Raw genomic sequence first — 25,926 nt, forward strand, 5'->3', positions numbered from 1 at the left:
CCAAAGAGAACCAGAGCATCTACCAGCAGTTGTTTAAATTACGCTGATTCAGGTATGCATTGTTTAAATTACGCCGATAAACCTTAGGGCTCAATTTTTCTACGCCAGTTTTAGCTAGGTTTATCATACTCTGCTTTTGTGGTTCAATTGTTTAATGGTTCCAACTATTGCCATGCTTGTTGGTTCTGATGCTCCCATTGTTCTATTGTTTCGGTAATTTGCAAGATAGAATCAGTTATAAACTATACACTAAAAGAGTTTTGATTTCAATGCTTAAACTACTTTAACTGTAGTAGGTAGATAGAATTTCTCTTCCTCTTTTGAATATTATCCGAATCTGGAAAGTGGAAGCTTGGTTCTTTTACTTGTCATAAGAAACATATCAGAGACTCAAGCTAGTTCTTTCTTTTTGCTGTTTTCAAAGATTATATCTCTGAATGTGCAAAGCAGGACAAGATGGAAAGTAGAGGGAGCAAAGCAATGGCTGCACAGAAAAATGGGCGTTGATCGAATCAAGAAAGAAAAATGGCTTTGATACAAGATGTATGTGATAATTTATTAGTGAAATAAATTTTCAGTACATAGAGTAAATTAATGTTTTCAAACTTGACAAGTTGATAAATTGAAGAGAAAGCTGAGACATGAAGAGAATGTGCATAGTATACTTAATACTTGCTTTCTTTCTTGTCAGGTCTTAAAAAAACAAACTCACTCTTACGAAGAAAGTATAATTAGGAATTTAGGATGGATGAATTAAGTTTTAACTAAAAAAATAATTTTGTGCGGTTACTAGGATCAATACAGGGTGTTTATTATTATTCTATCAAATATTCAGGAACAAAGTCGAAGTGGCTGCGCTAGAACAGAAAAGGCTAGGCATTGGCGATGGATCAGTTGGGATGTTCTCTTCACTTATTGTTCGCGCATGCAGGTAATTCGCTAGTCGATAGTCAATTCCATTCACTTTTCTCATTGCATCCCCTTTCCTTGTTCTCTTTGCTTTCCTTTTCCTTTCTCTTTTTTGTTCTGATTAAGCTCTGAATGTCAAATTGAAACATGATACTATTTTATTTCTGTAAGAAGAATACTGTTTCCTTCTTTGATTTTAGAATTTGCTTGATTGAAAATAGAAGGATTCATGAATAGAAGGATTCATGAACCTTTATGCTTGCTCTTTACTTCCTTTCTAATTCATGTAGTGCAATAACCAAATTGTGCTTTTGCTTCTGCTTGTGGGAGTGATATAATATGACATTAGGCTTTATATCAAAGTCCCTAATGAAATTATCCTTGGTTTTTGATGAATCTGATGATGATATTTGTTGATCCTCAACAACAAGAATCTCTTTGATTGCTTCAGGCATGCTTTGCCCTTTTATCATCTTCTTCCAATATTCTCCCACCAACTGGTACTATATATATAGATTAATGTTACAAGTTTACTTGTTCAGGCTTTAGTGAAGTTCCCTTTTGAAGTTTTAAACAATCTAATTGAATCTCCATTTTGATATGTTGATGCTATTTGACGTGATCAGGCAGGTGATGCATGGTTTCTAAATACTCCTGAACAATCATTGAGCTTCATCCTTGTAGATCAAGGTTTTGATGTATGGGTAGGAAATGTGCGTGGAACACGCTAGAGCCATGGTCATAGGTTTTATTCAGTGAAGAATAAGGTGTGTGGCTCTTCTTTGACCTATAGAGATGCTGACGGCATATGTGATTAAACTGAAAATAATATCAGTGCATAAAGTTCAGTGCTAAATAATTATGAGTCAAAACTAAGAACCAAATGTTCATTTATTCTGAATTTGAATTGGGGGAAAACATTTGCAATTGATATGAATAAGGTCACACTTTAGTAGGTTTTATCATTCAATTATTTAATAGTAAAAGGGTTTGTGCCGAATACTATCAAGCCTTTTCTATTTACTTTGATATGTTTGAAATAAGAATTATTAAATTGTTCTCAGTGCTGAAGCTACTTATATTCAGCACCAAATTGAGTTCCACAGCACTGTTGATGATCACTGATCTTGAGAAAATATTCTAAATTGTCATGATACTTATATTTTCATTTCACTGTCATTTTCAGTGTATATTATTTTTATTGGAATTGTTAGAGCCAGAGTTTGTACAGTGCATCATGTGATTGATTCAACTTTGGTCCCTTGATAGAAATTCTGGGATTGGAGCTGGCAGGAATTAGCCCTGTATGATATGGCAGAAATGATCAATTACATATATTCAGTAACAAATTCAAAGCTATTCATAGTTGGGCATTCACAGGTAGTTATGATTCTGGACATCATCATTTTCACTTGCTATTTGGTGGTTGTTGTAGTATGTATTTTATTCATTTCTCTTATTTCTGGGGAACAATTATGTCTGTTTGGAAATACCTATTTACCTTTTGATTTTCTTTTTTATTACACAATAGAAAAATGGTTGGTATGGTTAAGTGTGGATCTGTTGTGCTGTAGCGTGTTCATCATCCTTGCAATTTGGTTTCTTTTAGTTTTATTTGCTAGTTCATTCATTATTTATCCTGTTTTATTTATGCACACAAAAGGAATTATTTTGTCCGATGTCTTATCATTCTCTCTGCTCTCATTTATGCTCTAAATTTGTTTGTTTGATGTAATATATTTATTTTTGGTCAGTATCATGGTGGGACTAACTTTGATAGAACTGCTGGTGGACCATACATTGCCACTTCATATGATTATGATGCTCCTCTTGATGAATATGGTAAAATTACATTGATCAAGAAGAATCTCTATTTCTAATATTTTTCCATAAATGATCCTTGAGTAATTAATTAATTATTATATGTAGGCAACAAAGCTCAACCAAAATGGGGTCACCTCAAAGAACTCCACAGGGTTTTGAAGTCAATGGAAGAGAGTCTTACAAACGGGAACGTTTCCCAAATTGATTTTGGCAACTCTATCACGGTACCAAAATACATGAAAACAAAATTACAACTCTGCATTATTTTTTCCCTCTAATTGAATTAGAGCAATAATGAATAATTACTTTTCAAAAATAATTATTTCAGGTCACTGTGTATGCCTCAAACAAATCATCAAGTTGCTTCTTGACCAATGCCAACACTACCACCGATGCTACTGTCTCGTTTAGAGGAAGAACCTATGCAGTTCCAGCATGATCTGTTTAGCTTGGCTTGGCTTGGCAAATATACACGCCAAGAGATTTTTTATTCCATAAGATTTGACTACATACTCTTTTAATTAAATATTTGTTTGTGATGAATTATAGTTGATGTATCAACACACTTTGATGTATGGTTGTTACTTAATATTATAGTTGATGTATTAATACACTTTGTTTATATTTTGAATTATATTAATTTGCTTGTTTATAGTACTTTTTTTTAGTTTGATAATACGATGAATTTGTTTATTTTTTGAAATATTATAAATATTCGAATACAAAATAGATAAAAAAAATTATATTTATTAAATTTATATTTATTTTGTATGAAAATAGGTTTATTTTTGTAATAGAAAAATTAAAAAAAAATTATTTTACCTTACCGACGGATTTTCTGTTTGTAATCAGAGTGTAGATGATTTTCCAAAGTTCAAATTACAGACGGAAAATATGTCGAAAAATTCGTCTGTAATTACAGACGAAAAATCCGTCTAAAAATCCGTCTGTAATTACAGACGAAAAATCCGTCGAAAAGTTTGTCGCCTTCAAAAAAATGGATGTAGAATTTACAGAGGAAAAATCCGTCGGTAACTGGTAAAAATCTGTCTGTAATTTTCCGACGAAAAAAAAATTCGTTGGTAAATAATTTCCGACGGGACTTTTACAGAGGGACAAAATCCGTCGGTAATTTCGTCGGTAACCAAAAATCCGTCTGTAATAAAGACTAAATCCGTCTGTAAATCTGTCTGTATTAATCCATTTTCTAGTTGTGGGCTAAACAGGCACGTTAATACCTATTGAGTCGCTAATATATATAATTTAAATAAATAAAAATAAATTATTATTTTCAACAATACACAACTATAAAGAGTTGTTTGAATAGACAATTGTATCAACTTTCCAATGCGTACGTAATTTAAGGTCTATTTTGCAATAGGATATAGAAAATTGAATTTAATTATTGAACCAAGCCAGCAAATTTAGGATAAGGGTGTTGATAAGCTATAATTTTATGATTTATCTTGTATTGAAATGAGTAGATTTTATCAATTTATTTTGTATTTATTCACTGAAATAGCATGGTTTCGTGATTTTTTGTTAAATTGTTCTTAAGAGTAAAAACATATTTTTTAGGCTCTTAAAATGCTAAATTTAATTTACTTTAATTCTATTCGATACCTTGATGTGTTTGTTGAGTGATTTCAGGCTTATAAAGTAAGGATGGATTGAAGAAGTGAGAAAAAAGCATGTAAAAATGGAGAATTCATGAAGAAATGGAGTTTGGAACATTTCATGGTCATGCGTATACACAAGCCTTGTGTACGCATGAATTTCATGTTACGCGTACGCATGGTTCATACATATGCATGTTTTGGGAATTCACAAATTTGCACGTACACATGTCTCATGTGTACGCGACTATCAGCACGTGATCATTTAAGTGAACACGTGGGTCACGATTTCAAGGCTTTTTTGGGCCCAATCCAACTTATTTCTGAAGTATTTCAAGCCAAACTCAAGAAGGAACAAGGGAGGAGCAATTAGAGTAGCTTAGGAATATGTTTTAGGGTATTTTTCTAGAGAGAGAAGCTCTCTCTTCTCTCTAGAATTTAGAGTTTTTAGTTTAAATTCTTCTTAGATTTAGGTTTTGATTCTTGTTTTGATTTTTTTTTTTTTTTACTTTTTATTGTTCTAATATCTCAATTCTCTTAGTTTTACTTGTTAATCTCTCTATTTTATTATTTCTAGCTTCATGAACTCTTATTGATTTTAATTTCATTTAATGCAATTTGATGTTTTATGTTATCTTGATGCTTGTTTGAGTTATTGTTATTAATTTCTTATTGATAGTTATAGATTTTACTAATTCTTGTAATTTATGATACTTTTATGTTTATACACTATAGGTGTTTGATAAAATGTTTGAATTAGTTTTAGAGTAAATTTTTGCATTCTTAACTTGTAATAGAGAAATTAGGCGATCGTGAGTCATTAATATCTAATTTGGATCGATAATTTAGAGTTATTAGTTGATCTTGTATTCATTAACGTTAACCTCTTACTAAGTTCAATTAGTAAAATCGTTATAATTTGTGAATTGAAATCAATTATACCTACTTGACCTTCTCCTTAATTTTAAATATTTTTTTTTTATTTATAAAAATAAATTAGACAATTTAGACACTACAATAAAAAAAATCATAAAATTCATCTTATCTTTTACTGGAATTCTATTGTAAAAAATTATGCAATAGATTCATTCTTTAAAAGATAAAAAATTATCTTAAAAAAAGAAATTAAACATTAATTAATACTTTAATCGAAGGGTTAATATTAAAGAATTTGTGGACTTTTAGAACTCTTCCACGGTAATAATTCACTATAGAAAAATCGCTTATCACCGTTTAAAAATCTGTCAAATTTATCATTGGGTTTTATGTAATGCTTGATGATAATTATTATTTAAAATAAATATAAAAATATTAGGTGGATATTATAATAAAAATTTATAATTTTCATGTGAAAATATTTTTTTTTTTATCCTTAAATGATGGATTGTATGGTTAGATTTTGATATTTGTAAAAGTATTGTTTTTGTTTAAAGTGTAGCTAAATAAACAAGTCACACTTTTAAACAAAGCATCTTCATAAAAAGATGTTTTTACCATCTTCATTTGAGTAGTTGTCAAAATATTATTACCATTGAATTAGTCCATATTAAATTCGATGGTAATATAAGATCATTATTTAAAAATATTTTACAAATTTTTAAATATATTATATATTGAGTAAATAGTCAAATTGGTCTCCGAAAGATAGCTCATTCTTCAAACGAGTCCCCGTAAGAAAAAGATAATAAAATTTGTCCCCGAAAAATTTAAAATTGGTAAAGTTAGTCCTTCCGTCAGTTGGATGATGACGTGTCACGTTAAGTGCCACGTGGCATATGATGACGTGGAGGGCTAATGCCACGTATCACAATATGATTGGTTGACATGTCAGATCGGTGACACGTGGCATGCCACGTGTCAGGTCAGTGACACGTGGCATGCCGCGTGGCACTTGACATGTAAAAAAGTTATTTATAATCAAAATAGTCCTTGAAAGTTCAGACGTAAGTCATTTTCATCCCTAAAATTTTAAAAATTAATCAAATTAGTCCTTATATAATTTTTTTTATTTTTTTTTGATAATATTAAATTTAAAATATTTTTTGATACTACTAATTTTAATAGAAATGTAATTGACAATCAAAAAATTAGTAATTGTATCTTTTCTTCTTAAAATTTTGTTCAATAAAATTATATCTCTCCTTTAATTCTTGTCAAAATTTCTCTATTATTTTCTATTATAAAACATTTTTCTTACATTATTACATTTTGTTGGAATATATATATATATATATATATATATATATATATATATATATATATATATATATAACCTAAACAAAGTTATATGCTCAAAATCAAAATTTATGTATGTTAATCTAAATGAAAGTAATAACGTAATGAAAAAAAAGATGTATAAATTTTTATTAAATTTGTTTAGGTTAACATACATAAATTTTTATTTTGAGCATATAACTTTATTTAGGGTAACAAATACATACATTTCAATTTTGAGTATATATATATATATATATATATATATATATATTCCAGCAAAATGTAATAATGTAAGAAAAAGGTTTTAGAATAAAAAAGAATAAGAGAGATTTTGACAAGAATTAGAGGAGAGAGATAATTTTATTGAACAAATTTTTAAGAAGAAAAGATACAATTACTAATTTTTTTATTGTCAATTACATTTCTATTAAAATTAGTAGTATCAAAAAATATTTTAAATTTAATATTATCAAGAAAAAATAAAAAAAATTATATAAGGACTAATTTGATTAATTTTTAAAATTCAAGGGATGAAAATGACTTACGTCTGAACTTTCAAGGATTATTTTGATTATAAATAACTTTTTTACATGTCAAGTGCCACGTGGCATGCCACGTGTCACTGACCTGACACGTGGCATGCCACGTGTCACCGATCTGACATGTCAACCAATCATATTGTGACACGTGGCATTAGCCCTCCACGTCATCATCCAACTGACGGAAGGACTAACGTTACCAATTTTAAATTTTTCGGGGATAAATTTTATTATCTTTTTCTTACGGGGACTCGTTTGAAGAATGGGCTATCTTTCGGGGACCAATTTGGCTATTTACTCTATTATATATTCATAATCTTGTGATCAAAATTTATTTATAAATTACAATTAAATAAATATGAATCTTTTCATAATAATAAATTATGGTAAATTTATGTGTCAGATCAAATTGTTCTACTAGGGTTTTTTTTAAATAGAGTTCATGTGCTATCTAGATCAATGTTTGATTTTTGTCAATTTTTTTTTATTCCTTTTTTTATGCTCTTCTCTATTTCTTTCCTTTAATTCGCTATGAGAATTCTTTAATAGAATTGTCGGGGTTTGCAAAGACCTCTGACAGTCCATAACTTTAAAGAGATATGCCAATTTCACTCCCCCGAGATTGTATTTATATGTGAAACAAAAAACTAATCTTACCTGATGGAAAGTAAGTTGAGATCTTGTCATTTTACAAATGGAAGGATTGTTAGTACGACGGGTATAGCCAGTGAATTGGCTTTAGCATGGAAGGAGGGCACAGCGGTTGAGGTTCTTGCTCAAAAAGAGTTTTTCATAGCTCTCAAGGTAACTGATCCTGCTTTGAACTGTTCTTGGGGGCTAATTGGGGTACATTTAAATAGCTTGGATAGGATTCGTTCTACCCAATACACAGAACTTTCCTCTTTTGTACAATGTTTCCTTAGAAAGGTTGTAATTATGGGTGATTTTAATTCTATAGTGAGCCTCGATGAGAAGGAAGGAGATGGTAAAATCAGCTTCATCTATTTCTAAATTTGTGAATTTTATTGATGGTGGTGGATTGAAGTACTTGAGTATGATTGGGAGAAGGTTCACCTGGACTAATAGGTGACGAGGACAGGACCAGATCAGGGAGCGGCTTGACCGTGCACTTGCAAACGGTGAGTGGATGGATCATTTTCCATCAGCCTCACTGTCTCGGCTCGCAGAAAACAGTTCAGATCATGTGACTATCCTCCTTGATACAAATCCAGTCATGAAAAAATCTAAACAAAGGTTTAAGTTTTAGGAAATGTGGTGTGGTTTAGAAGAAATTAGGGTAATTATCACCAAAGCTTGAAAGGAATTGATGAATGGCTCGACAATATTTGTTTTGGCTCAAAAATTAAAGCATTGTAAGCACCTTGTTGTTCAATGACAACAACAGAACAAATTTAATTCGAATAAGGACATTGGTGAACTCAATTCTCAGCTTGAAATCTTTAGAGAGGAGGGTATTACAGGGGGAGAACAGATTAAAGTCTTGAAAAATAAACTTGAGGATGCTTACTTTAAGGAGAAAAGTTATTGGAGGAAAAAATCTCGTATAAAGTGGCTAAAAGAAGGGGGACAGAAATACATGTTTTATTCACCAATCATTCCAATCCAGAATTCGGAGAAATAAAATTTGGAAACTAGAAAAGAATGATGGTACGTATGGTACTACCTGTGAGAAAATTGCACAAGTAGCTGCAACATACTTCAAGGATATCTTCACATCGATTGGCCAAGTTAATCCGAAAAATGCATTCGAAGATTTTGAAATCAAAGTTTCAACAATTATGAACAGAAAATTAACTAGACCAATCAATTTTGATGAGGTAAAACGTGCAGTTTTTGTGTTCACCCCTAGAGCGCCCCTGGTGATGATGCATTTACGGCTAAATTTTTTCAATTCTATTAGAGTTTAGTAGAGGATGATGTTTTAAAGGTTGTCCGTAATTTCTTTGTCAGTGGTAGACTACTCAAGAGCTTCAACCATATACAAATCTGTTTCATTCCTAAGATTTCTAATGCAAAGGATATGACACAAGTTAAACCCATCAACCTTTCCTCAGTTGTGTATAAGATTATTTCTAAAGTACTAGTCCATCAGCTACAGAAATTTATGACTTCGCTGATCAGCCCTAATCAGAGTGCCTTCATTAAGGGTAGATTGATTTCAGACAATGTCCTAGTTGCTCATGAATGTATGCACTATCTAAAGACAAAGAAGAGGGGCCTATCAACTGAAATGGCTGTTAAATTGAATATGAGCAAAGCCTATGATTGTGTAGAGTGGCATTTTCTTTGGTTCATTTTGGAGAAACTAGGATTTGGATCTAGATGGATTTGTTGGATACAGGAGGTGGTGACTACAGTTTCTTACTCTATCGTTGTTGAAGGTCAACCTTTTAGTTTTTTTAAACCAAATAGAAGTATCCATCAAGGAGACCCTCTATCCCCTGCCTTTTTCTTTTTTGTGCAAAAGGATTATCCTTTTTGCTAAACAAGACAGAGCGAAATAGCCTCATTGAAAGTATTCAGTTCAACCGAAAATATTCTACTATTAATCATTTATTGTTTACAGATGACTCAATCCTTTTTTGCAAAGCGTAAAAAATAGTTATGAAAATGTTCTCAGTATTCTTCAGTCATACGAGGGATTTAGTGGCCAAAAAGTTAATTTGTATAAATCAGCTCTATTATTTAGTAATAATACTCCTCGTGCTGCTCGATTACTACCATCTCAAAAATTGAAAATTGTTCATATTAGTGCACAGGATAAATAGTGGGTCTTCCATCTACAGTCCAAAAATTGAAAAAAGGCCTCCTTCAGAGAAATCAAGGACAAGGTGAAGAAGCGAGTTCAAGGGTGGAGGAAACTTCTCCCCTCTGCAGGCAGGCATGTTCTAATTAAAGCTATTGGAGAGGCTATCCCAATTTATTCATTATCATATTTTCATCTTCCTGAAACTTTAATTCGGGAGATTCACAACATACACTCCCAATTTTGGAGGGTCAAAAAGGTACAGAGCAAAAAATAGCATGGGTTAGTTGAGATACTATGACAAGACCGAAATTGGAAGGTGGACTAGGTTTTAAGGACCTAGGGGCTCAAAATTTGGCGCTATTAGCAAAACAATGTTAGAAAATTGTCTCTCAGCCACAATCACTCCTATTTAGACTCCTCAAAGGTAAATATTTTCGATACAATTCTATAATGAATGTAGAGATTGGAGCAGTACCTTCGTGGGGGTGGCGTAACATATTGGAAGGGCATAAGATTGTTGAAAAGGGGCTGGTTTGGCGAGTTGGTCATGGGTCCAGTATCCAAATCTTTAGCGATCCTTGGCTTGCTCCTCCACATCTTTGTGTTGTCCCTTCATCTGAGGTTTTCAATCTGCAAAATCAACCACTATTGATAGTCAAGGACTTAATACTTTCTAATGGTTTGTTGAGTCAAACTCTAATTAGAAGTATTTTTTCTGAGGGCACTAGTCAGCATGTGCTAGCAACAACAATTGGGAGTGGAAAAGATAAAATTTATTGGGCTCTCAATAAAAATGGTTTATATGAAGTGATTACGGGGTACCATGTGGCTTATAGGTTATCGCATCCTCCCACTGAATTTTGCCCAGAGATTATGAGACAGCGAAACTTGTGGCGAGAACTGTGGAAGCTGAAAATCTCAGCAAAGATTAAGATTTTTCTTTGGAGGGGCTTTCATAAAAAGCTTCCAGTGCTGCAAAAGCTTCATCATTGCATTCCATTGATTCAACCCACCTGCCAAAGATGCTTACAATTCCCAGAAACAATCAATTATTACATCTTCTATTATGAGAAATCAATGAAGATTTGATCAAAAATGGGTTTACTGGCTGCTAGAAGGGACACCGAAGACTCTGATTTTTATATTGAGTGAAACTTGAGAATGAGGATCTTATGTACCCAACCCAATAGCTTCTCTCAAAGGATGGTGATGGTAATTTTGAGCTGGTCCTTATGAAAGACTAGAAACAGATTCATCTTTGATAATGTATCAACTAGTATGGAAGAGATAATAGCGTTGAATTTGATGCTGCAAAAGGAGCTTCAATAAATCCCCAATTCCTAATTAATGAGCATTTTATTTCCTTTTATTTCTCTTATTATATTATTATATGATGTTATCTCTATAGCAGAGCGTTGGGAGTCTTCCATTTCTTTTACTTGTCCTATATATGGACACTTATATGTTTTTATTTTATAAATGGAATTATCTGACTTTAAAAAAATAATAAATTATAATATCAATACTACAAGTAAAAATGTCAATAATTCAAATAAAGTGTATGAAATGAAAAAGGGTCAACTGAAACCATGGTTTTGAAAATCGAACCGGACCGAACGGTTAACTTGGTTAACCGAAAACCGGTCACTTAGTTGGTCCGGATAAGTTTATAAACCGTCTGATAAAAAATTGGTAAAAAACCGGTCAAACCGACGATTAACCAATGAATCGGCAGAACCGTCCAATTTTTTGGTGGGTTTTGGGTTTGAAAATAAACCCTCTAAACGGCGTGGTTTGGTCCTTTTAAAAAGAAAGAAAGAAAGAAAGCCTAAACAAACTAACGAAGTGCTAAACCCTAAATCACCCATCTTCTTCAGTCAGTACTCAGCAGCAACTCATCTCTCCTCTCTTCTTTGAGAACCATAGAAGCCACCACCACCAATCGAGCAGCCCACCGCCACCGCATCCGGCAGCCACTGTGTCCCACAGCCACCGCGTCCTGCAGCCACAGCAGCGACGGGTTTGAACACCGCAGCCACCACCACTACATCCCGCCGCCACCGCATCCTGCAGCCACCGCGCTTCTCAGTCCGCTCAATGGCTCACTCTGCTTCCCCTTTCAACAAAATCACCATCCAATGGGACAACACCGTTAGTCTTCTTTCCCTCTCCCTTTCCCATTCATTTTCCAGGTTTTTAGTTCTAGACTCGGAGTCTTTGTTTTATTGTGTACATCCACTTTATAAATTGTGTTCTCAATATCATCTTTCTAAGCAAATTCTAGGGTTTCGAATGCAATACTACTCTGTGTATGCTATGCACCTGTTCTAAGAAAATTCTAGGTTCCTAATATGCGGTATCTGTTTTCAATTATTAGACATTTGATGCATATATCGTTGGCAAAGAAGATGCTCCTGGAATTGTTGTTCTTTAGAAGTGGTGTGGTGTGGATTTTGAAATCAAGAATCATGCTGTCAAGATTTCTCAGCTAGCTTAGGTCCCGGATTTAAAGCTCGTATTCCAGAGTAAGATAATAGTGCTTTCATAATATTTGCTGATCTGAATTCTTTATCCGTTATATGATATTATAATCTTCAATTGGATAACTGATGATGAGTGATGAAAATTGAAATTGCTTCCATTTTTTTTGGTCAAAAAATTGCTTCCATTGTTCCAGTCTGTACTGAGGAAAGGTTGGTCTTAATGTCACGGAAGCCCAACATTTGATGGATGGGCTCAATTGGCAAGACGCTGTAAAGGATATAAAGGCCTCGGTTAACTGGCTTAAAGCAAATGGTTCAAAGAAGGTTTGTTACCGTTAATTTGTTTTGAAGATGATCTCATGGATATGTTAATTTTTTCACTAGTTTTTGAATTTTGTAATTTTATGATCATTCCCTAGTTGACTTGAACCTACAAAAGCATAAATTAGCCTTAGCTTTATGATTTGAAGTAAATTAGTTTGAAACTTTTGGTGGTATTTTTTAAGATGGTGGCACTTCTAAAGATGGTGGCTTTGGATTACCTGTTTATGATGGAGATATTGGAACACTTAAAGATGATTATAATTTGTGATGAGTTGCACCTTTGATTAGTTAAGAACTTGTTAGTAATTGTTTATTTTGATAGTAAAACATTATGTGTTTGTCATTATGTGCGTTTGGTTGTTTAGTTATGAACTTTGAAATTGTTTGTGAACTTCTAATATTAAATTATGGATAATTTATTACGTAAAATTTTAAATTTTATTAAGTTAGAAATTATTTAATTTATATATTTAATATTTAATTAAATCGGTTGAATTTCGGTTGAACCCCGATCGAACCATTAAACTATTAAACCAGTGTTTTCACTGGTTTATTGACAGGTTCAGTTCTCGCAACCTTGACTGAAACACAAATATGCACTAAACAATAAAACATCAAAGTACGAGTCCACATAGTCCTTAGAAGAGGAATGCTAGAGGGCCAGCAACTTTTGTGATTTGTAGCCATCAAATAGCCATCAATGATGGTTTTAATGGTATGAGATTGGTGTGAGATTTCATCTAATGGCTCACTTTTTTTTGCTGGTCAGAATTTAACAAAGTTGCTGGTCCCCTTGACTTTTCCGTCCTTAGAATCGTCCTCATGTTGATGGTGATCATCTTGCAGCGTCGGTGGTACCAGTGCTGATGACGACCCCCCGCCTGTGTGGAACTAGGTCTAGCAATGTTCTCCCACATCTTGCAGTTCTCCTCTTGGTCCCTTGGGATATCCTCACCATCCACTGCAATGACATGTCTATCCTCCTCGACCAATCGACTCGCGCTAATCAAGGCGAGCTAACAAGTCACGAATGCGGTCCTCAGCCAAAGGATCCGATCGAAGTGTGCTGGTGAAGAAGGATCCTTTACATAAATGTGGTTCTTGTATGGCTCTCCAACCGTCTCTTGCCAAAGTGCATTAGGGTCCACCATTGATCCGTTGCCTTCCTCTGCACTCTGTTGGGATTCTTGGGTCTGAGCTTCTAAGATTTGTGTATACTTGTCCTACGCAATAAAAAGATATTTGATTACCTTAATTGAAATTAATATTATATGGAGTAAAGTTCTAAATCTGACCACGAAAGATTATAGTGTTGACAAAACTAACCATACATGACAGAAAATTAACTTGTACCTATCAATTATAGCCTCCGCATTGCACATATTTCACTAACTGCGGTTGGGTTTCGTTGGTTAAGTTGCCAATGTGTGACATTTGGGGTGGTGCACTTTTGACTTGGTACATGCTGAACCAAATGCTACATATATGGAGTTGTATGCACTCATAAAGTGTCAATTATGTGCAAAATCTCCAGCTCCTATATTCTGGTAAGCCAATGCAGCACATGCATGTTTGCATGGCAGACTAGTGAGTTTCCAGAATTTGCAAGAACATGTTTTCCTTCCCAAGTGAACACTAACTTTCATAGGCAAACACTTCACCTTATACACCTCTCTGTTGTCATCTCCAGTTGGAATTCGCTGCCAATGATTACTCTCCCCCTTTTCTCTTTTAAGCCTACTTTATTGTACTGAGTTATCCTAACCATATAACCCACTAAGGCCTTCTTGTTCCAGGCAAGAATCCTTAACATATAACATCTTATCTCCTCTACCATAGTAATAACAGGCTTCCCCCTCATCTTCTTAATTCTTCCATTGAAAATCTCAGTTATTGTTGGTTATATTATCCACTTTCGAATACTCACTAAAATGGCTTCTAGTCCACTGGCTAGGCTGGATCCTATCTATAAAGGTACTTCCATGCATGTCAGCATGTGCATTCATCCTCCTAATACTTTCCAATCCATCATTGAACTCTTGTTCAATTGTGGTCTTTGCACATTCAAAGAGAGCCACCTTGAATTCCAAATCCTTCCATTACTTCTGAAAGTTTTGCCAAATGTAAAGAGAGCAAAATATGTGATGTGCTGCTAGCATTATTTCTTATAGTTTAAGACAAAATGACATTTATTATTTTAAAATTTGATAATCATAACACCATATAATCAATGAAACTGACAATAGTATCCGTCATGTAATTGTGCTTGACAAAACAGGTTTAAAATTATACCTCCTGCAACACTGCGTGTAGGTTGACCAGAGGAACCTTCTGTTGATTGTGCATCATCTTCAACAATCTCTGGGACATTGATGGGATGCTCACTATACACATCTATCTTCCTCCCATCAGCTACAGCAGCTTCATACATCCTCACAATGTCTAAATCCACCCCCAGCAATCTCAAATCAGAGTCAATTTTCTTACCATGTTCAAGCCAATAAAAAGCCGAGACCTCATTATACCCAATGTCCTTCAGAAAATCATTGATAAAAAAAACTTATTCAACGTATCCACGTTAACCCTTTCAACTTTCGTTACCACACCTCCCTCATACACCATCTTGCCATCTCGTCCTCTCTGAAACTTCCCTCTGGTGAATCACTAGCTCGATGTGCATAGTATCCATCTGTGTCAGAAATAAAAACACATTTCAAAGCTTAACCTAAAAATCAAGACATTCAGAATCAATCAAACTCATCATAACCCCATGCATTTAAACCATCTATCCAATTTATTTACTTAAAATATACAAGAACATTTCTGAAAAAAATGAGACTTAATGGAATGATAAAACCCTATAAGAACAGAGGATGGTTTCAAACAATAAACCCACACACTATATAAAATCTTTCCAAAACCAAATAATCCAAATACAACTCTATTTCTTACTTGCTATTATCAACTCAAACCATGTTATGAACTTACCGTCTCTGCGTCGTCGTTTTGAAGCCACTACGTGAAGCTCCCTTACACCAACAGTGAAGACCGACTCAGACATTGTGCCTCTCACAGCGATTTTTGGAGTTTTCAATAACTTCTCTCTTCCTCAGAGCTAGTAATGGTGATCAAGTTACAGAAAAAACTCTGCTAGAGCAAGCAGTAAAAGTGAAGGAACGCGCAAAATGAAGAGTCACATGTTTGGGTACCTTAAATCCAATTTTTTAATTTTTATTAATTTTTTAATTTGAAAATCCATGTCAGCCAATGCCACATCACCCCAAGTGTTACACACGTTGGCAACTTAACCAAAACCCAACGCCAGTTAGTGAAATATTAGATTTGCAATGAGAAGGATATCATATTATTGATGGGTACAAGTTAGTTTTATATTTTGTATGGTTAATTTTGTTAATGCTATAATATTTTATGATCAAATATGGTGCTTTATTCTATTATATGATGGTGAATTATATGGTAAAGATGTAAGTTTACAAATTTTTTTTTTAATAAAATGAAAGAGAAATTAATAAAAGTAGGACCTACATTTTGAATAATAATAAAATAATAAAAAATAACTATAAAAAAAATTATATTATCTTTATACCACTTTAATCTTTACAGTAGAGTGCCTCTTATATGAAATACCTATTAAAAACATTAAGACTATATGTAGACGCGCAAATCACTCATCGATAATTAACTATTATACCACAATAATCAAACATATAGTAGATAAATAATTAAATTTATTTACAGTAATATAATAATTATTTTAAAAAATATTAAATTCATATTTTTATACATATGCAATAGCAAACTAAATAGTGATTAATTTTTTGTATATATGTATATGAGATTATAGAATATTTGATAATCAATTTCTATTAAACTCTAATTAGTAGACTCAATAAAATAAAATGTGTATTTTTTCACTAGCTAAACCCAAATTCATAAATAATATTGATTTATTCATTTTATCTTTTTTAATACTCTATATATGCAAGCTCATATGAGATCTGTGTATAGTCTCTCCTTTTAAAAGATAGAAAAATGATTATATATATCGCCATATATATTGCTATGGATATATCTCAATAAGAGACCTTATTCCTAAAATTGAAATTATTTTGTAGTCGCTAAAACCAGCTGAGAATATTAAGTTGGCCCATTCTTCTTTATTTCTCTGCTTTCCTGTTAGGAACACCATCATCAACATGTCAAAGAAGAGTTGTGTTTCAATTGACTCATGATCACTCTTCTCATCCCCCATCACGATGTCTATAACAATAATCTTCCTTCCTTCGCCTTTGCTCATGTGTAGTGCCTCTTTGCAGTTCCTCAGTATTTTCGAACATTCCTCGTCATTCCAGTCATGCAAAATCCACTGTTTTGTTAATCAAAGTAATATAATCAGTTAAAAAGAATTTGACATATATTAATTTTTGACCCATTCATTAAGATTATCTTATTTATTTAGTAAAATCAGGGCATAAATTTGATAAGGATTTAAGCTTGTATCTCCACAGTCATAAAGTATAAATTAAAGTTATACGGTACTGTTAAAAATATAATTATTTATATATTTTTTTTTATATCAGCTTATGTTATTATGAAATTAATATTATAATATAGTATCAAACTTTCTATAATCATAAAATTTTTAATTTGATTTTTTATTGACTCAAAAAAAATTATAAAACAGATAAAAAAATAAAAACTTATGTTAGGTTCTTTTTCGACCCCTCAAAAAGCAAGCTCTTTTTGGATTGACAGCTCCGCATATATACAGTGTGGTTAAGAGCAACTCCAATGCTAAGAAATAGAGTTCCTCTTCTGACATATAGGGACTCAATTACCATTGGAGTGAAAAGGGAAAGAGGACTCTTCACGGGAATGGGAATCAAGGCTGAGAGTCCCTCTAAGTAGGGACTTACAACAACCAATAAAATCATGCAATGTAGTAAGTTAATAAAAAAAATAAAAAATATATTAAATATATATATTAAATACTTATATATCTATTTGATTAATTATTTATATTAATTATTTAATAATTAGTTATATTAAATTATAATTAATAAAAATAATTATGTTAAATCAATATCAAATATTATTTATATTGTTATATTAAATCATAACTAATTAAATTTATTTTACATAAAAAATAAATTTAATTTTTATATATTATAAAATAATTTTTAGTTGGATTATTTATTTTAATATTTTATAATATTGAATTATTTTGAATTTATAAATTTAAATAATATTATTATAAAAAAATAATAATTATATTAATTTTAATTACTTAATTAATTAATTAGGTGGGACCACAATAGGGATTAAAGTTAATTCCTTCTAATGGAGAAGAGAGAGATTCATTGAGTTCCTATTTATTGGTTATGACGCAAAATTTGATGTGGAGTCACTTTTTATGATAGGTGGGCTATAAATAGGGATTAAAATGAGTTTCCTACTAGAAATGGTCTAACATCTTGAAACATTGGGGAAAATATCTAACAATTTAAAAGAAATTATTTGATTATGATAGCTGAGTAAATGGGTATTTAACTTACAACAACAATATATAAACTAATCAACTACATAGTTATACAAAATTTAAATAAAAAAGTAAAGAGAAAAAAAGCATATATAATGATGGTATTTATGTTATTAGCATAACCTCTCTTTTAATTTAATTTTGGGTAGTTCTCTCTAGCATAAAAATTTGTGAAAAGGAGTAAGTAACTGACGGATCATTATTATTAAAACAAATATTTTAGGATTAGTGTGTTTTTTCCTTAAAAATAATAATTAGTAAACATCTTATTATAAATTTTTAAAATATAAAAAACTTAATTAAAAAATTAATAAAATTGTAAGAACTATAATTTGACATTTTATTAATTCTACAAGCAACTTATAATATTCTCTTACCTTCAACAAAATGGCATTAGAAGGAGGAATGGCCTCAAACATGTTTCCTCCAACATATTTAAGGTTCTCATTTCCTTCCAAATCAGCAACAACATGTGGAAGATCCAAAACAATGCACTCTAACTGTGGAAATGCTTTGGCAATGGCCTTTGCAACAGTTCCGGTGCCTCCACCAACATCAACCAATGATTCCAAACCTTCAAACACTCCCTTGCACTTGTCATCAAGTAAAAACTTGCTAACTAATCGTGCATCACTTGCCATGGCATCGTTGAAAAGTTCATTAAATTTAGGAGCTTGCCTAGCATAATCCCAAAACGTTATCCCATATTCCGTTTCAAATGATGTAGGATCATCATTTTTAAACCATGTGGACATCTGATGCCATGGTTTTATAATATTGGGATCTAGGGCCATAAACAAGTGAGGTATCAAACTTAAGGGGTTGTCCTTAAGCAATAGCATAGATGAATCGGTTAGAACATACCCAACTTCAACTTCGAGGTCATTGCTGGTGACATTCTTGGTAGTGAAGAAGTTGGAATGGACCAAGATTCTCATCAATCGATGGACAAAGGAGGTTTTTGATGGATGAATTTGCAATGAAGAAATGAGTTGTGAAAGTGGCATAGGTTTGCCATATTTGTGAATAGCATCAGGTATGCCTAACTCAACAACACATTTAAGAGACATAGAGTTTATAAAATTAAAAGTATGATTCCATATGTGACTTTGGGCTTTAAGAAGTTTACCATTATCCCCCTGTTCTCTACTTTGGAATTCCATAATAATATGTACTTCTGTATAAAATAGATCTCAATAAAAATGAAGATATATATAGAAGAATCAATTAAGTCATTTAAAAGATTTTGGCCACTATATAATAGTCAAATAAAATGGAGTCTTCAATAACACAATTTATAAGTTGTCATAAACTAAATAAAATCATGATAGATGCCTCAATCTGTGGGATAGCCAACCGTAAAATTATCAAAATTTTTATTAGACTTACATGTAACGTTATTAAAAAAATTATTTTTAGTGATTATTTATTTATTTTTAACGACAATAAAAATAGTTATTAATATATTTATTAACAATTGGACATTATCTATTTTATGCTTTGTTGCTAAATAAAAGGAATTAATGGTAATTATACAATTGTCAGTAAAAATAAATATATAATTGTCATTATAACATGTGATAATAACGACACACATAGAATACCGTTGGATTTAGTGTCGCACCTTAGTGGCGGCTCTACCGGCAATTGAGACAATAAATTCTTCAGGTTAAATTATTAATGGAAGATTTTCGTTTTTGAAGATAAATTCGTTATTAATAATTGGAGGGAACAAAAAAAACTGGCACGAAACATAGGGTTGAATTTATTGACGGATAAATAAGCCAGTTAGTCCAATTATTAGCGGAATGCTGCATTTTGGTAACGCGCAATACGTTACAAATCCGACGGTAAGCTTGCTCTAAATTCAAAGCGTGCACCCTCTCTCACTTTTTGAAATACCTTCTCTCACGACAAAAAAAAAAACATTGAGTACCGTCGGATTTTCTGTTGAAAAAATGAATAAAATCCGCTGGTAATTAAGTTACAGTCAAAAGAAATCGAACAGTATAAACATTGCCGGTAAATGTTTACCGTTGGATTTTTTCGTTTGACGGTAATTACCGTCGGATTTTGCGACAGATTACCTACTCAAAAAATTATTTAGTTATCGGTGAATTTTTTCGACGGTAATATTCGTACCACAATATGTTGTTTCTCACACTATTACCGTCGAATTATTCATTCAATAAATCCGATGGCAATGTCAATTTTTTAAAAAAAATTGTGAAATAAATGGTCAATTTTAATTTTTTATTTAAATTTATTTTTCACATAATTAATGGTTAATTTATAAATAATAGAAACCTATTATTTAAAATAAATTATCAAATGCTAAATAAATTAAAAGTCAAGCAAATCAAATAAATACAATGAAACCATAAAACAAAGCACTAATCACTAAAGATCCAAGTAGTCCTCTCGTCGTCGTCGTCGTCGTTCTCATGGCCTTAATGAGGTGGTGTAGAAGGTGGTGGTATATGTGTGCCACCAGCAGGGATGATGCCAGCGGCGCGCAGCTGAGCCTGGTACACTTCCATCTGAGCCTTCATCCGCTGAATTGAATCCGCTCCATCTGCTCCCTCCACTTTAGCATGATCTCATCCGTGTTTGTCACGCGTGTGACGATCTCCTGATACCTCTCCTGATAATCATTCAACTCTTGAGCCTGCTGGTGAAGGCTGCGACTGAGTTTTTAGAATTTTTTTAATTTGAACTTTGTACTAATTTTGTGAATTTAGTTGATTGAGATGGTTAGAAATCAATAATAGTGTTTGTCAAATGGAGAGACTTGGAATCACTTTGATTGGGTTCATTCTACATTCGCGAGCAATCCTATAAATGTTAGATTAATTTTATGCTCTGATGGATTTGCACCGAACTCTAATTTCAGTAACGTATACTCTTGTTGATCTGTTGTAATGAATCTTTATAACCTAACTCTTGAAATGTGCATGAAGGAGTCATACATTTTTTTAACTTATATTATACCCAGTCCAAGCAACCCAAAAAGCAAAATTGATGTGTTCTTGCAACCGTTGGTGGATGAGTTTAATAAATTGTGGATTATGGTGTAGATGACAACATGCTATCACTAGAGGAAAACAATGATCAAGAAGAAGAGAGGTGGATAGAGATGAAGAAGAAGAAGACGAGTTTGATGATAATAAGGAAGTTATCTCGAAAGAGGGAGATGAACTTGAGGAAGAAGATGATAAATCCGAATAAGGGTAACCTTAGTATAGTTTAACTAGCTTGCTATATGTTTAAACTTTAATTAGATTGTTATATAATTATAATGCACGCTAGCCTTAGTTCTATCTTATGTGTTTTTATTAAAATTTAATTAGATTGTTATATAATTATATTGCACGCTAGCCATAACTATTTTCATTCTTGTTTCAGATAGACATGACGACAAGCAGAGGTGTCATGAGTCGGCCTCATGGTTGGGGTAGAGGGAAGGTGACTACTGGCACCCATAGGACTTTTCATTCATCATCCTCTACCTTGGATACCCCTATCACGTCACAGGCACTAGATGCACATTATCAGTATAACACCCTTACTACTCGAATGCCACGCCTCCGGCTACATCAATACGACGACTTTCATATACTTAATAATAAAATAGGAACTTTTAACTCAAAAAATCGTATCGCTGTTTTGTTTGAAAAATCAAAAGTACTTATTCTTTGTACAAACATACATAGATACAATTCACAGCACTTACATATAGATGTATATATACATACAAGACTTCTTATACAAGTAACTTACAAACATTATATGTCCTTACAATCATGACTCCTATCCCTCTTTACAAAGATATAATAATAATGGCGAGGGAAAAGATGATAACTAAGCTCATACAACAATATCGCATATATAAAAATGTAGTAATCTTTTTGTAAGCTTCCTCATCGATTTCCTGAAAAGAGAAGCCTGTAAAAGGGTGAGAACCTAACCACACGATCTCACTAAAGAAATGTCAAAATTGTCATAAGAGGATATATAAAAAGAAAGTTGTTTACAACCGCAGTGATCATCGCTTGTCTTATGAACCTTTTTGAAAATCAACAATTACTTATCCAAAATCCAAATTCATAGTTAAATTATAAAAATCTTAAGAATTACATAAATTGTATGAATAACCAACATGTTCTAAGCATACGTTCATTAAGTCTATAATAAACCAGTTTGATTTTTCATATTTTACTAAACCTCAAACATAAATTAATCAGGCCTCTGGCCCATCACATAATCAATCATGGCCTCTGGCCCAAGCAAAATCAATCAACATTCAAACCACCACAAGTCAAAGTGCATATCGAATTTCCACTAACTTACCAATCTCGGCCTCCGGCCCAAAACATAATCAACCACAAGCTCTGGCCCAAAACATAATCAAATCGTAGGCTCCGGCCCAACATATAATCAATCACGGCATCCAGCCTAAAACATAATCAAATCACGGCCTCCGGCCCAACATATGATCAAATCACGGCCTCTGACCCAACATATAATCAAATCAAGGCCTCCGCACTCCACCATAATCCAAATCAACAAGTCACAAACACAAGTAATTAAACAATCACACATAGAGAATAATTATAACAAGTAGTACAACTAGCAATTATCAGAATGTCAATTAGGCAAGTCAAAACAATTATGCAGACCCAAGTAATTTCAAACAAATGTAATATGATGCATGCCTGTCCTACTGGCTATGAGCTCATGTGTCAGTTATTCTGCCAAACCCGACACAAATCCAATTGGCATCTCTCAGATCAGTCTCTCTGTTGCACATCCCCAGGAGGAATAATTTCGAGGGAGAGTGTCCTACCACCTTCTCCTATAGGTATACTTAGGGAAAAATGTTCCGAGGAAGAGTGCCCTACCCCCTTCCCCTGGATGCCGTAAAAGTTCGTGGGATAGTGCCTAACACCTTGCAACCAGAGAGAGACGTGAGAGAAATATTCCGAAGGAGAGTATTTTACCACCTTCTCCACTTTCATCACACACAATTAAAAGAGAATGTGGGGAAAATATTTAGAGGGAGAGTGCCTTACCACCTTTTGCACTCCCAACCAACAATCAAAAGAGGATGTAGGGGAAAACATTACGAAGGAGAGTGCTCTACTACCTTTCCCACTCCCAACAAACAATCAACAAAGGATGTGGAGGAAAATATTCCGAGGAGAGTGCCCTACCACCTTCTCCACTTTTGCCATACACAATTAAAAGAAGATGTAGGAAAAATATTCCGAGGGAGAGTGCCCTACCACTTTTCCCACTCCCAACCAATAATTAAAAGAGGATGTGGAGAAAAACATTCCGAGGGAGAGTATCCTACCACCTTTCCTACTCCCAACAAACAATCAATAGAGAATGTGGGGGAAAACATTCCAAGGAAGAGTGCTGATAAACTACTATTTTACGGTTTATTCTGTATTGAATTGAGTGGATTTTATCAACTATTCTTACACTTATTCATAAAAATTGCATGGCTTTATAGATCCTTCCGAATTTGTGCTATGATTAAAAACATGCTACTTTGAATTTAAAATTGCTCATTTTTAATCCTCATTTATTAGCATTCGATGCCGTGATGTGTGTGTTAAGTGATTTCAGGGTTTATAGGGCAGGAATGGCTTAGAGAATAGAAAGGAAGCATGCAAAAGTGGAAGGAACACAAGAATTTGGAGATTTGAAAAGCTGACCTCGACGTGCACGCATGGATGACGGGTACGCGTGACCGATGCAGCAGACAAACGACGCGTACGCGTGGTGAGTTCAATATCCAGCAACGCGTACGCGTGGTGGACGCGTACGCGTGATGAACGTCATGTGCTGCAATTAACAGAATTCGCTGGGGACGATTTCTGGGCTGCTTTTGACCCAGTTTCAGGCCTGAAAATGAAGACACGAGGCTGCAGAGTGGTACTAGAAGGATCATTTGATTCATTCATTCACACACTTTAGGTTTTAGATATAGAATTCTAGAAAGAGGCTCTCTCCTCTCTCTATGTTTAGGGTTTCTTCTTTCAATTTCTCCTTAGGTTTAGGTTTTAGTCTTATTTTAATTTAGTTTTCTCTTACTTTTATTTGTTCTAGCACTTTAGTTATCTACTTCTCTCTTGATTCCTTTATTTTGCCCATTTAGTTTATGAACTCTTGTGTTACTTTCAATTTCCTTTTTAATGCAATTTTATGTTTCCATGTCTTTTTTTTATGTTTGCCTTGGTATCTCTTATTGCTTTCTTGCTTGTGTTAGTTATAGCTTTTATTAATTCTTGCATTTTATGATGTTTCTCTTTATTGTATTCTATGTGTTTGATGAAATGTCTCTTTTAGCTATAGAGTAGATTTTTCTATTCTTGACTTGGGTTGGTAACTTAGGTGACCTTGAGTTGCTAATGCCCAAGTGATTGATGGTTGATGTCCATTGACACTAGCTTTCACTAATTCGATTAGTGAGTGGCTAGGACTTATGGATTGGAATTGATGAAGCTCATTTGACCTTCCTTCAATTGTTAGAGGATGACTAAATGAGATTGATCCCTACAACTATCATATTGTGGTTAGTGACAAGGATAGAGATCTTTAACCATTAACCCTTGCCAAGACCTTTTTACCATTTGAGTTTTCTTTACTTTCTTGCTATTTACATTTCTTGTTACTTATTTCAAAACCCCAAAAAGAAGTACATCATAACCAATAATCAACACACTTCTCTACAATTCCTTGAGAGACGACCCGAGATTTGAATACTTTGGTTTATTTTTATTGGGGTTTGTACTTGTGACAACCTAATTAAATGTTGACTGAGGATTAGTTGTTAGTTTAGAACTATACTTGTAACGAGAATTTTTTGAGAAATTCTTTACCGACAATTTTCCTCTGTCAAGTGCCATATCACCTTCCCCACTTCCACACCGCAACAAGAGCGGAAATCTTTCATTCTCAACTTGCCTATCCGTGAGCGGGACAAAGCCACCGACCTCATCGTGGGTAGGACAAAACCACCATCCCCACAATATCAATCATAATTATTAATCATTTTCCAATTAGAATAATCGTAATCATAATCTAAAATCAGGTTCATTCATAACCACAGTCTTAATCAATTCCATAATTCATCATAACCCCATTCACATACAGATATATGTATAACCGGAGGCAATCCTCAACCTCTCCAATTCGTTATCAATTTATCAAACTTAGGTTCAATAATCCTAATCTTTTATCAATGATCAATTCCATTATCTCGTGAGCAAGATAACACCGCCGTCCTCACCGCGGGCAGAATAAAACCATCGTCTCCACAACAAGATCATCTGATTTACCAAGCGTTTATCCGGGAGTTAATCAATTCAATTCATTGGACTTAGCCATACTCTATCCAGAGCTTAAAAATCGATTATCAGACCTTAGACAGGGATTTACAAGCTTGCCAGAAATGTCAAACAGTAAAAAATGGGGAACTTTTAAGAAAACAAGACCTGTGCGTACGCATCACCTTGTGCGTACGCACAACTTGAAAACTCCCCTTGGCGTGCGTACGCACTTGACTCCCGAGAAAAAACACCGCACGTGTGACCACTTTTCGCGTGTGCGACCCCCCCCCCCCAAAATATGGTTTTTTTTTGCATAAGTCTCAATTTTCAATTTTTAATGGCAG

The 25,926-nt window shown here is 33.3% G+C and overlaps 3 protein-coding genes and 1 long non-coding RNA gene across 4 annotated transcripts; 3 read left to right on the top strand and 1 right to left on the bottom strand.

Moving 5' to 3' along the window:
- Window positions 1–1,249: 1,249 nt before the first annotated feature.
- On the top strand, window positions 1,250–2,306 carry LOC112765268 (uncharacterized). The gene is made up of 3 exons (XR_003183580.2): window positions 1,250–1,409; window positions 1,536–1,676; window positions 2,179–2,306. It is a non-coding gene; the product is annotated as an uncharacterized lncRNA (long non-coding RNA).
- Window positions 2,307–2,444: 138 nt separating this feature from the next.
- On the top strand, window positions 2,445–3,172 carry LOC140180530 (beta-galactosidase-like). The gene is made up of 4 exons (XM_072221752.1): window positions 2,445–2,456; window positions 2,664–2,751; window positions 2,839–2,957; window positions 3,062–3,172. The coding sequence occupies exons 1-4, from the start codon at window positions 2,445–2,447 to the stop codon at window positions 3,170–3,172; spliced, it is 330 nt and encodes a 109-aa protein (XP_072077853.1).
- A 7,153-nt stretch (window positions 3,173–10,325) lies between these two features.
- On the top strand, window positions 10,326–10,964 carry LOC140180531 (uncharacterized). Its single transcript, XM_072221753.1, has one exon. The coding sequence runs from the start codon at window positions 10,326–10,328 to the stop codon at window positions 10,962–10,964; it is 639 nt and encodes a 212-aa protein (XP_072077854.1).
- A 5,668-nt stretch (window positions 10,965–16,632) lies between these two features.
- On the bottom strand, window positions 16,633–19,592 carry LOC112766888 (trans-resveratrol di-O-methyltransferase). Its single transcript, XM_025812791.3, has 2 exons — window positions 18,620–19,592; window positions 16,633–17,069 (listed from the first exon to the last, which is right to left on the bottom strand). The coding sequence occupies exons 1-2, from the start codon at window positions 19,403–19,405 to the stop codon at window positions 16,764–16,766; spliced, it is 1,092 nt and encodes a 363-aa protein (XP_025668576.1). The 5' UTR covers window positions 19,406–19,592; the 3' UTR covers window positions 16,633–16,763.
- Between the last annotated feature and the right edge of the window lie 6,334 nt (window positions 19,593–25,926).

Source organism: Arachis hypogaea, chromosome 17 (assembly GCF_003086295.3).
Source record: "Arachis hypogaea cultivar Tifrunner chromosome 17, arahy.Tifrunner.gnm2.J5K5, whole genome shotgun sequence".
In the NCBI taxonomy this organism is placed as follows: domain Eukaryota; kingdom Viridiplantae; phylum Streptophyta; class Magnoliopsida; order Fabales; family Fabaceae; genus Arachis; species Arachis hypogaea.

What these genes read in the sequence shown, in the direction of transcription:
- LOC140180530 (XM_072221752.1), top strand. An exon ending in TGCTCCTCTTGATGAATATG is followed by an intron (nt 2,752 to 2,838) that starts GTAAAATTACAT and finishes TATTATATGTAG; the next exon opens with GCAACAAAGCTCAACCAAAA. An exon ending in ATTTTGGCAACTCTATCACG is followed by an intron (nt 2,958 to 3,061) that starts GTACCAAAATAC and finishes TAATTATTTCAG; the next exon opens with GTCACTGTGTATGCCTCAAA.
- LOC140180531 (XM_072221753.1), top strand. Translation starts at nt 10,326, where the DNA reads ATGAATGTAGAGATTGGAGCAGTACCTTCGTGGGGGTGGCGTAACATA.
- LOC112766888 (XM_025812791.3), bottom strand. Translation starts at nt 19,405, where the DNA reads ATGGAATTCCAAAGTAGAGAACAGGGGGATAATGGTAAACTTCTTAAA. An exon ending in CTAATGCCATTTTGTTGAAG is followed by an intron (nt 17,070 to 18,619) that starts GTAAGAGAATAT and finishes TTAACAAAACAG; the next exon opens with TGGATTTTGCATGACTGGAA.